Raw genomic sequence first — 12,205 nt, forward strand, 5'->3', positions numbered from 1 at the left:
CCATATATATTGGGATCTTTTGTCTAAATGACTTTCTGTTCCTCAGGACATTGGAATTGGCTGATGAGAAAATCAAGCATGCCCAAAATGCTGCTGAGAGTGCTATACAGAATTATCATATTTCCCAGGACCATCCTGTTGAAAAGAATCTGGTATGAATGAATTCCATATGCCCTGTTTCCAATCCATTTTCCCGTCATCGTTCAGCAAGACTAATTAGAATGCACCATTTCCAGCCACAACAGCAATGCCTCAACAAGTGGAATGCGCCGTGCTACCCCGCTGGGCATTCATCGTGGCCCCATCAATACAATCTGGTATGCTGTATTCTATATACTCTGTTTCACATTTGTCTATTTCTCATCATCATGCAGCAAAGATGAATTAGAATGCACCATTCAAGCCACCGCAGCAATGCTTCAGCAAGCCAGATGGACCCTGTTGCCCTAGGTATGATTCGTTGGCTCCTGTACATGGTCGTCACAACTACCAGCCACTGTGGCAGCAGTCATCACCATCAAAAAAACATTTAACTTCGAGCAGTGAGTTTGGACCTCATGAGGTAAAAAAAATTACATTGGTGAAGCTTATGATATTCTGCTATCTTTTCTATTGACCTGGTGCTCTGGAACAGACCATCATCACGTGTTAAAAATTACTCCCAAGAAGCATATTCTTAGTAGTAATTCTCTCACAAGTGTTGTCACGGCAGATGGACCCAACTTGACATTTTCTGTGCATTGTTGCATCGTGTGTTTTGAAAGTAAAAGAGGAAAAAAAACTGTGGTCACCAAGCTTAAAAATATGTAATCAGTAAGTCTAAAGCAACTAAACTGTTATATTAAATTCATAGTTTGAGGTGATTGTAATATATTCCCTCTGTAAAGATATATAAGAACGTTTACATCATTAAAGTAGTGATCTAAACGCTCTTGTATTTCTTTACGGAGGAAGTAACAAAGATGAAATTATCTAGTAGGAGTATTTCTGCTATGTTGTGATGTGCTATTTTTGACTTGTTGCCTAGGTATCCGTTTTCCCATCATCTTACTATAAATTGTTGCCTATGACTTCAGGCACCCCAGCCATGCTTCAACAATTTCAATGGAGCCAGCTACCATGGGTATTCACAGCAACTTTCTGCCCCTAACTCATTTGCCTATGGCGGACACACAGGCTATGGCAACTACCAACACGAGTGACAGCAGCATCCCCCCTAATCTGGACCTGCCTATCGGTGCGTCTTCGCAGCATCCCTCTCCTGCGGTGCAGCGTCAGTCAACACCTAGTGAGGTAAAAACAGAGCTGAAAACCTGTGGTTTGCTAACATGGTCCTCTTTCAGACAGTAGTCATGGAGTGAATCTCTCATTAAGATTACTTTTTCAAATTAGTAATTCTTGCCGCGTGTGTTTCAAACTGATATTTAAAGAGGGCTACATAATGTCAAGAGTCAAAACTATCTAAGGTAATATCCTCTCATATTTGATACTGTTTCTCGAAACATAAACGTAACCATTTTGCTGAAATGTGAGCACATAAGGAAAGGCTACTAACTTTCAGAAAAAAGAGGAGGAGGCTTATCGAAAGGAGCAAATTTTGGAGAAAGGTGTGGTAAGGTTGATGGGAGCCTGGAGTAGCATATTTACGAAGATGTGGTGCCCAATTTTCTTGATGTAGGTTATAGGCAAAATGAAGTGTAGATGATGCTGAATTAAGGAAACTAGTCAACGTCTGATATCTCTTGTCAGTTAATTGTGCTGAAAAATATAATAAAAATATGGTTAGTCCTAGTAACTTGAAACTTGTGCATTATTTTTACCATCGAAAAGAGGTGACATTGAAGCCTATTATCACTTCCCTGGCGAACATTTTTGTTGCTGACTAACTAGTTGATTTTGCCCTGCAGTGATGCTGGCTAGATTTGACTGGATCAATGGCTATGCTCAGGGATATGGTGTAAATATTTAAGCTTTCTGTGTGGGTCCTATCGGGACTTTATTTCTACCTGAACGCAGGCATCTTCTGTTAGATACGCTTCAGATAAACATGTCTTGTACTTGGACCATCTCGTTTATGCGTTAAAACTTTTTAGTTGACACCTTACCCTAAGGTGTTTGGCGTGTCGTTTGTAGTATTCCGTCGTAGGTATGAGAGCTTTTACATTGGACAAATGTTTAGCCGTTTATATGTATGAAAAGCAGATATGGTTCACATTTACCGAAAAAGGCTTTCGCCCCGCTTTATATATAAAGCACCAACCAACCACAATCTGATACAAACAGACGTCACCACAACTCACATTTCGAGATTCATCTTTTGTCTTATCAATAGATCAATTAAATTTGTTTTCCATAGGCAAGTACTCGATGCTCTACATAAGGTCATGGGGTCATGGGTTCAAATCCTGGAAACAGCCTCTTACAGAAATGTAGGGAAAGGCTGCGTACTATAGACCCAAAGTGGTCGGACCCTTCCCTGGACCCTGCGCAAGCGGGAGCTACATGCACCAGGTTGCCCTTTTTTTAGGCAAGTACTCGATGCTCTACATAAGTTTTGGCTAATGTGCACATTTTCTGTTAGACCTAAGTTTGAAGCTGTCTATCATAAAGATCTATATGTGCACATACATACTATCATAAGCTCTCCACTTTGCCTTATATCTACCTACATGTGCCAATGTCATTGCTTATGGTCTAGAGGATCATTGCTTATGGTCCGACCGCGAGAAATGTTATGTTATTATTTTACTTGATGAGTCGTAACAATATATTGCAAATTGTAAATTTGTTTTTAAATTAGGTTAGGTTATCCTACAGTAAAGAGTCAAATAAATTAGACTACTACAGAACTAAGCCTTTTCATACCTAACGTCACACATGCAGTTAGGGTCGTACCCTCTGCGATTCCCTCACCTACAGAAGGGGTTTCATATGCATCACCAGCGGTACCATACTACCCTTACAGGAGTCGCTACATGATCAAATCAAACATCGTCAAGTCAGTTCAGTTTGAAGTTTATAGGAGGCTTTTTTTTAGCAACTGGCAGGAGCTCTGCCTTTTCACGAAGAAGAAGAGAATTGACCAGTTTGTAAGGAAAACTGGCCGAAAACCGAGGCTTTATAGATGTGCTATTTGTAGATGTACTGATTAGCTCTATAAAGGTGTTATATGCATAACCTCAAGCAGCACCGTACCATGTAATCCCTGCCGTAGCGCAGGTGCCTATTTGGTACTCTTTTTGGATGCCTACTTCTGATTGCTATTGCTTCGGGGTTATGAGGCGTCAACCATGTAACACACATCTCTACTCAGCTACTAGTCATATATATTATTTTTCTCTGTTTTTCTACTATATAGGTTTGTTGCAGTTAGGTTTTAAGATTTTGTGAAGTGATTTTCTTGACATGGTACGAGCCGAATTGTTTCTTTGTTCTTTGATGAGTTCTCCAGCTCCTCTATTGACACCACAAAAATCTTCAACTTCAGTTAATGTGTTCAATCTGTATAACAATATGGTAGGCCTTACCTTCAATTCTTTTAGCTTTTCGAGCCCTCCAGGGAAGAGATGATACTGGAAACAAACTGTTTGGCAATGTTTAGTAAGTTTGCTTTCTGTAAAGAAGTTTTTCATAATTGTTTCTGATTATTAGAATAATGTACCTTCAGCTCAGGACTGCTTTCCTTTCCAAAGTTAAACTACCAAAGGTGCAAGAGTAAACCATGTGTTTATCATCATAAAAACATGTCAGAAACTCATGGACTCACGATTGTTGAGTTGTTTAGTAGTATGGCACGATTCAAATATATTTTTTGGCTCTATATGTCCTTCATTACTTATGCACCATATTTATAAGTAAACAAATAACATATTTATTTGACATTTGTTTGTAATATCTGAATCTGAACAGTATTTGTATTCATTTTCTGAAACATTAGTCGCTGAATGCCTTGTTTTTTTTCTTTCTTCAGAATAAATTCATATATGTCATATAATAACTTGGAAAGTGAACAATTTTAGGGAATATTGTCGCACATGTCAAGTAAACATGAAGTTTTCTCAAGGAGATTATTGTCCTGCTATCTGGTATACCATTAGGTGATTTGTGCTACCAAAATGACTGTCTTCCAGTGAGCTAGAGGTCAAAGGCGTCAGAGATCATCTTGGTGATTCAGACTGAATGTCTTCTGGTGGCAACCTGGGTTTGTCCAAACAGAGTATGTTCGCTGGTGTAGCTGTTAGACAATGGGTGATTTCTGTAACTGACTTAGACGCTTGATGGGAGTACTATTTGTACTCATAACAAAAAAATATCACTTTTTAATATGTCACTTACTTTAAAATTAGTGAAGCTCTTATGTGACACTTGTCTCTGTGATAGTTCAGGACATTTTATCACTTGACCTTCTACTTTATCTATTCAGTAAACTACACTTCTGTCCATCTTCTGTCTTTGCTTCCACGCTTCCTTCACGTTCCCTTGCACTTGTACTCCACCTCGTCATCCGTGAAGCTCCACTCAAAGCTATACATGCACGTAGGAGGTTCAAGTAGTATAGCATCCTCAGAAGGGTCAAATAAACATGTTAAAATACTTGTTAGTTTGATGGATTATTGATAGTTGTTGCAGGTCAGGTGTTTGACAAATTGATTTTTTGTCATATCTAGATTGTTGTTGTACGGTTTTGCTATGGGATACATAGGATGAATTCCGTATTAATCATCAATATCAAGAACTGTGGTGTAGTATTTATTTATTAGCACTTCCGATCTATCACTGTGGCTACTTTTGTACTATTATTTAGCAAGAAAAGTTAGTTGTTTATACAGACACAAGATGCACAGATTTTCTCAAAAAAAAAAAAGGTGTACAAGTAGATGATTAGAGAGCAGTGAATAAAATATGTGTGCCAAAATTAATAGATTGAACATCGCAATATTATGATGTCGTATATTGTTCTTTCTATGGAATCATGTTTGTTTATATTAAATTGATGCTAAACTAAGCGTGAGTGTAGAATAGTTTATCCTACGCTTCTAGTAATGCCATATACAAATATAGTAACACGGTATATAAAACATAGTAATTTTTATAAAAACTATAGTAAATCACAAACTTTGATAGTAGCAAATTTATTCTAGAATTACTATATTTTATACACTCTTTTATTAGATTTTGTATACAGTGTTATTAGGGATGTAGAATAAGCTATTGTACACTCACGTCGGTGCAGTTTCTGTTCCATGCGAATAGAATGACTGAATCTCAATGAAATTAATCACGTTTAATTATGTTGATGATGTCCAGCTCTCATTTCACCATTTATAAGCCATTTTGTCTATTCCAACATGCAAAACAAAGCATATGCATGTTATATGCTGAAATAATGATTGTTTGACATAATTACCAAGCTGAGGGGGCTTTCTGGAGAACTATTTATTTCGGCCTCTCACCAAGCTCACGAATAGGCAGAGAGAACTGAAACTTATTTTGTACTAGAGAGCTCTAGGGTAAGCAGAGATCCGGCCATTTCTCTTAAAATGGATTTGGAGCCTCCCTTACTTGTTGATTTTCACTTTGCACTTGGTTCTATCTCTATCATGAAAGATTGCTCACCGTCGTCTATAGTTTTTCCTTGCAAGGGGTTTCCACATAAATCCTAGTGCTCCCCTTCATTTGGTGTTTCTTTTGCCATATTGGTTGCTGCTCTAGTGTTTGCTTGCTATTGGTACATATTGCTCAAGTTTGGTATGTTTTGGTTGTGTTGACATTAGAGACATGACATACATGCGTTCTTTAATATGTTGATGATTATGTTGGGGTATTGATGTTGTAATGAGCTGCTCTTGCAAGTATATTGTTGTGGTGAACATTGGATACCTTGGTTCTTGTGGATTTCGTAATATGGTTCAAATTTTCTACATACACACAAGTTATTTGCTGAAATGCCTGTGAAAAACTAGCTCGTAGTTTTCTCACTTCCACTGCCCCTCCACCCTTATAGTGTAGCATGCGTTGTTCTTCCAAAACTTTTAATGTACAAGGGTAGATTTTTTGTAAATCTGGCCGAGGTACGCCCCTCTATCTGTGTGATAGGTAAACGCCATAGCATCAAGATTTAAGATCTATGCTAGCCTAATATCCTCACTACACATAAACGTCCCATTTTTTGTCCCTCCACTAATAAAATCGTCCATTTTGAAACTCGGCAGAGTCCATAATAAACTCAGCAAAATCTTCACCGAGTGCCAAACTCGGCGAACAACACTCGGTTGAACAGGGCCCGACAAACATTAAATACGTCGCCGGGGGCTCGGGCCTCCCGCACGTCGGCGGGGGAGGTGGTTCCCTCCCGCTTGGCTTCGGTGTGGTTCTTCCCGTCGCTTGGTGCTTCTTTCCGGTCTCCTTGGCCTCGTGGTGGTGTTCGCAGCGGGGTGGCGTGGATGTGTCCAAGACCGTGGTGGCGCGTGCTTGCGGATGGCAAGATGGTTGGATGGCCCCGGTTCGAGTGGGTAGCGGTGCTTGGGGATGCGGGAGAAATCTCTGCTGGTTCATCCAGCTCCGACGCGGTGACACCTGAGGGTGCCATCATTCCTTCCTGAAGGGCGTCGGTGCTACCCATCCCCCGCTCCCCTCCGTATGTCGGGGTAAACCCTAGGACATGTCCGGGCAGCAGCGTCGTTGGCGTCGCATTCCTTCTTGGAGGTGCTGCTTGGTATATGGCGGTCCGGTGCCATGGCGTGTGGTGGGACGAAGATGGAGGGCGCAGCGGTGGCGGATCATCTGTGCTTGCCGCGTTGCCGTTATTGGCTTTTATTTCTTCTTCTTTTTCCCTTTTGGGCTTGGTGTGCCGTTTGCCCCGGCAGTTACCCTGTTATCGGTGTATGTTGCTTTATAATATAAAGCGGGGGGAAACCCTTTTTCGGTAAATATGTCGACTTCTTTCTATCGCGAACTCATTGAATAAACCAACATTTTTTGCCGAGTTTCACCTTTAGGAAAACTCACCAAAGCACACCGTCAAACGAGACGCGACGTTAACGGAATGTCTGCCGAGTTGCTTATTAATGTCGAGTCCAATTTTGAATCAAACTCGATAGATATAAACTTTGCCGAGTTCCCGATAGAATGAATTTGGTAAAGTTTTGAAACTCAGCACAAAACCTAGTAAATGTCTGAAATAAAATAATATATAAAGCTGAACATATTAGAAGTACATTGGGCAGACAACATTTTCTATTTTGGTGTCGCATAAATTTTTTATTTTTCGAAATAAACTATATCACTTCAAGTATATATGTTGAATTTTTTTTTCCAATTTGACCTGCAAAATTTGAGATTTTTTTTAAAGATTTATATAAGAAAAAATTGTATGCATGAACTGGATGGACGTGTAGCTACACTCCCTGGTTATGCCAGGACACACACATACAAGACCATATGGATATCATCACCAGCATCTCTCTCCCTGTCTCTCTCATCTGACTTGTCGAATAGGATAGAGGGGGTTGTGTGAGTGCAGCGTTTTGGTGCCCAGACTTATTCGCATCCGGTCAGAAAAAAATCACAAAAACGTTAAAAAAAATTCTTTTTTTTTTTGCATGGTAGAGAATTTAGTGCGTGAGGTCCGCTCTAATTTTCAAATCATTTGGACATCTGAACAGCTCTCGGCAAAAAAGACAAATCGGTCAGAACAGGTCACGAACAGTAAACTTTTTTATAGACTCCGAATTTGTGTTTTTGTCAAGAGTTGCTCAGATGTCGAAATGATTCAAAAATTAGAGCGGACCTCACGCATCAAATTATCTACCATGCAAAAAAGATTGGATTTTTTTGAATTTTTTCTAGTATTTGTTTTGATTTTTTTCGTCAGCACGGTGCATATGAGCCTGGGCTCTGTAGCGGATTTTCGGGGTTGTGTTGACATCCCCTTGGGGATTCATCACTAAAAGAAGAGTAATGCGAAAAGACCAATAGCTTTTCTTTCTCCTCTCGCAAGGCGACTAGGAAAAGTTTTCCTCGCCTCGATCTACACCGACGAGCCCATGTATTCGCCTCCCCTCCGTCCGCCGCTCCGGCGGCCGGTGGCGGGGAGGGGATTTCTGGTGCCTCGGATCCGGCTAGTAGATAGGTAGGATTTAGTCCTCGCAGGGGTGGCGTTTGGACGGATGGCAGCGCTTCTTCTTCGAGTCAGTCTTTCGGGCTCCAATCCTCCTCAAGTCTGTCCGTTGGGATGGATTAGACGAAGCTCCGGCGTAGATTCTTGCCAGCTCCCCGTGGCGCCGAGGCTAGGGTTTCTCGTCGTGCGTACGCAATGGCGATATTTGGTGTCAGGTTCTTCAGATCGATTCAAGAATTTAACGGCGACGACTGCGGCTCTGGGGCGCTGGGCCTTAGGGGCACGTGCACGAAGACTTCCCGACTATTATCGACAAGGTAAGGCCGGCTTCAGTATGAAAGGGGCGACAGCGACGCGTCGGCTGCTCGTTCTATCAGTGGCAATGATTGTTCGATGGTCCATTAACCTCGACGTAATTTTTATTATGTTCGAGGTGTTTTGTATTTCCGGTGAATCTTTACAATAGATTTGATTCTTCTAGAAAAAAATAGGATAGAGGAGAACTTACAAAAAGTCAGAGCTCCAGGCCTTATCAACAACACAAAGTTCCATTAGATCATGGCCCCTTTGGTATCAGGTCGCCGCATCGCCATATTGCAATCCAAATATTCGATGCTCCACACTAGGCCCATACGTGTAGCCGCGCAAATTAAAGGAGCTCGGGATTTATCCGAACCCTCCCGTATCACCTTTTTCCCGGGTCAAATTGCTCGAAGCTCATCCTGCCGGCCGGTGCACATTTCCGTGGCTATATATGCAGGGCTCCCCTATGACCAGCTCAAAGCAAGCCAGCACAGCTCAAAGCCTCGTATACAAGAGCTAGTTAGAAGCGATCGTATTATTAATTGAGCTTACTAGCAGTAGCACTAGCACAGCACTAAGCTTGATGGAGCAGGTGACGAAGCTAGCGGGGCAGCGGGCGGTGGTGATCTTCGGCATGAGCTCCTGCTGCATGTGCCACACGGTGACGAGCCTCCTCCGCGATCTCGGGGTGAACCCGATGGTGGTCGAACTGGACGAGGACCCTAGGGGGAAGGAGATGGAGAAGGCGCTAGTGCGGCTCCTCGGCCGGAACCCTGCTGTGCCGGCGGTGTTCATCGGCGGCCGGCTCGTCGGATGCACCGACAAGGTCATGTCCCTTCATCTCGGCGGCAAGCTTGTCCCACTGCTTCGTAATGCTGGTGCTGTATGGGTGTAGTGCGTGGGAGGGTTTTGTTGTATATATTCGGCCTGATGTATTAGGCATTTAGGCGCCAGAGAATAATGCAATACACGTATGTGTACGTGCTCTGTTATCCTTCCCTGTATCAGGTGATGATGGGGACTATGGGAACCCTGCAGGTCCTTTTACTGTACACATGGGAGTACCTGTTCCTGTCAAAGTGTTAAGCACACTATAATTAGTGGTGTTTTTTAAAAAGAACTATAGTTGGTGTTGTGTTAATTCAAACTTTGTAATAGTTTCCTAGTTTGTGATCTCAAGAAGAAAAGCTAGCTACGGGATTTATTTCATATTAAAAAATGTTTAGGTTTTTGTAAATGACCACGAATTTCCAAAAAAATGTTTCGCTATTTTAGAAATGTTTTTAAATTCAAGTATGTTGACCAATTTAAAAACTGTTCACCAATTGAAAATTCTTTTGTATTTTAGAAAATGTTCATGATTTTTTTTAAAAATCGTCTATTCCTGAAAAGGTTTAAAATTTCAAAATATTATGATTTCTAAAAGTGGTAAAAAATACAAAAATTAATAAATAAAGAAACTATCAAAAGAAAGATCGCCTAAAATAGACACATGAAACCAGAAAAAAAATTACCATCAAAACCGTGTCTCAGCATTTAACTGGGCCAACTCATGGATGGTCGCTCTGAGCGTTTAGGTGACATTTATTCGCTGAGAGGGACAAATAAGAAAAAAACGAAAATCCTACATCAACGAAGAGCTATGTACCGCTTTACTTAGACTTCCTAATAACTAAACCTCCCCCCCTGTTTTTCAGGGGGGTGGGCCCGTCTTCCCCCTTACCTCCAATTATATCCATCCACCTGGTTCGTTACGTTAATTATGTAGAGCTTTTTATGTAACTCTAGCATTGCAGGGCCGGCCCTGGGGCATGGGCGATGGGGCGACGGCCCAGGACCCAGGTGAGGGGGGGGGGGGCACATGATGAAGTATATACATATACTATAGCCCAGCAAAAAGCAAGTAAAAAATTACAAAAGAATTAAAGAAAAGAAATAGGATGGGCTAGGCGGCCCAGATATAGCTAGCTAGCGATCGCTGATGGATACACGAAGGCGAAGCGGCGCCGTGACTCACGCTCGTTTCGACGTTTCCTTCGTAGGTTCGTCGCCCTCGCCCGCCCATCGGCCTTCTCGCTCGCTCGGCGCCTTGCCCCTTGGCCGTTGCCGCGTCGCCCTCGCGTCACCGGCTCGCCGTCGCCGCCACACAGCAGTCCGGCAGGCAGGCGGCAGCCCGGCCATCCGGCATCCGGCACCGCGGCAATACGGCAATACCTATACAAATAGTCAAGTACGCATCCGACTGGAAGTCAAGAAGTACACACCCATGTTCCTGTCCATCCCCAAACCTCAATTTGACAATCTCAGTAGTTTATTTATTTTTTATTTAGTATGACATATTCTAATCCAATCTATCAATTTTTTGTCATTCTATGTAACATGTCTAGGGTTCCAATTATCCGATCTATAAATTCCTAATTCTTTGTATGCTCTTTTGATCTTTTCTTGATGATTTAGTACCATTCTTTGTATTCTTTATTTAGTTTCATTTTGTGATCTTTTTAGTACCATTGTTTTTTATGGAGTCGGTTCGAATTTGGTTATTATTGTTCTAGATGGAGTCATTTGAATTATTATAGTCATATTTTAAACTAAAGATATGTGATTGAAAATTATTTTTAATAAGTTATATATATAACACACGCATACATATATATTGTCTTAGGACTTAAGATATAGGGACCCATGTCGTCAAGTTCGCCTAGGGCCTCCCGAAACACAGGGCCGGCCCTGTAGCATTGCTCAAGAAAAAAACACCTTACACAATCACCTGCGGTCAGTGCGGAGCTTCCCTATGACCAATTTGGCAAGATGGAAGAGCGGCTCACCTGAAGGAGCTCGTAGTGGGCCGGCCAGTAGAGAGGAGTTGGTTTGCTTTTCTCGTTTCCTTCGTTCTTTTGTTTCCGTTCATTTTCATAATTTAATATTCTAAATATATGTTTTTTAGAATTAATTTACTTAATTTTAAAAAGTTCACTACGATTAAAACTGTTTCATGTAATGAAAAAAATCTTCATGCAATTTGTAAAAAGTGTTCATATCATTCAAAGAAATGTTCATCGCAATAAAAAAAGTTCAATTGTTCAAAGCGTGTCAAAAATATGTTTGTGAAAGTTTTTTAAAACAATACCCAACGTAAAAATTGGTTCCTGTAATTTTAAAGAAAATGTGTTCAACCATTAAAAAAAAGTCTGCAACATTTTAAAGTTGGTGAGCTGCGGGGTCCTCTCACCATTGGCGCCTTCGTGGTTGAGGCCAGCACCGTACATCCATCTTCGTGGACAACGTGGTGATTTTCTTGAGGCAGGATGTTCTTAGCCTTAGGGCTTATTTGGCCAATGTCACAAACTTTCACATGGCTTTGGGTTGTGAACCAACCTGAATAAGTGCTCGATACACCCCATTATGTGCTATTTGGAGCAAGTTGATCTCGTCGTCACGGAGCTTGGTTTCCCGGTGCTCCCATGGTCGTGCAAGTATCTCGGGTTGCCTCTCGGACTATGGACACCCTCAGTTACCCAACTGCAATCCATGGTGGACAAGACAGTGGAACGCCTGCCGGGTGGGCAGGTGATGATGATGTTTGGAGGCACTAGAATGGAGGTGCAATGCTGACACTTGACATCCCCGCAAAAAAGCCTCGGGGTACTAGTGAAGATTGGTTGCGGTTTTCTCTGGAAGGGGATATGCAACGTGTAGGTGGACTGGTGCCTGCTTGCTTGGAATCATGTCTGCTCCTCTAAGGAGTTGGGAGGGCTTGGTGTCCCAAACCTTCACCTCCTC

At 41.8% G+C, this 12,205-nt stretch overlaps 2 protein-coding genes across 2 annotated transcripts in view; both read left to right on the forward strand.

Annotated features, from left to right (window-relative positions):
• The first annotated feature begins 8,879 nt into the window (after nt 1–8,879).
• On the forward strand, nt 8,880–9,631 carry LOC119305172 (glutaredoxin-C1-like). The gene has a single exon (XM_037581768.1). The coding sequence runs from the start codon at nt 9,006–9,008 to the stop codon at nt 9,315–9,317; it is 312 nt and encodes a 103-aa protein (XP_037437665.1). The 5' UTR covers nt 8,880–9,005; the 3' UTR covers nt 9,318–9,631.
• A 602-nt stretch (nt 9,632–10,233) lies between these two features.
• The window catches only part of LOC119309066, a 60,223-nt gene continuing 58,251 nt past the window's right edge, over nt 10,234–12,205 (forward strand). The window contains exon 1 of the mRNA XM_037585159.1: nt 10,234–10,264. Coding sequence (XP_037441056.1) covers nt 10,234–10,264 — 31 coding nt within the window. The remainder of the gene's footprint in view (nt 10,265–12,205) is intronic.

This window comes from Triticum dicoccoides, chromosome 5B (genome assembly GCF_002162155.2).
Source record: "Triticum dicoccoides isolate Atlit2015 ecotype Zavitan chromosome 5B, WEW_v2.0, whole genome shotgun sequence".
Classification (NCBI taxonomy): Eukaryota; Viridiplantae; Streptophyta; class Magnoliopsida; order Poales; family Poaceae; genus Triticum; species Triticum dicoccoides.

Coding starts and splice junctions, on each gene's coding strand:
- LOC119305172 (XM_037581768.1), top strand. CDS start 9,006: ATGGAGCAGGTGACGAAGCTAGCGGGGCAGCGGGCGGTGGTGATCTTC.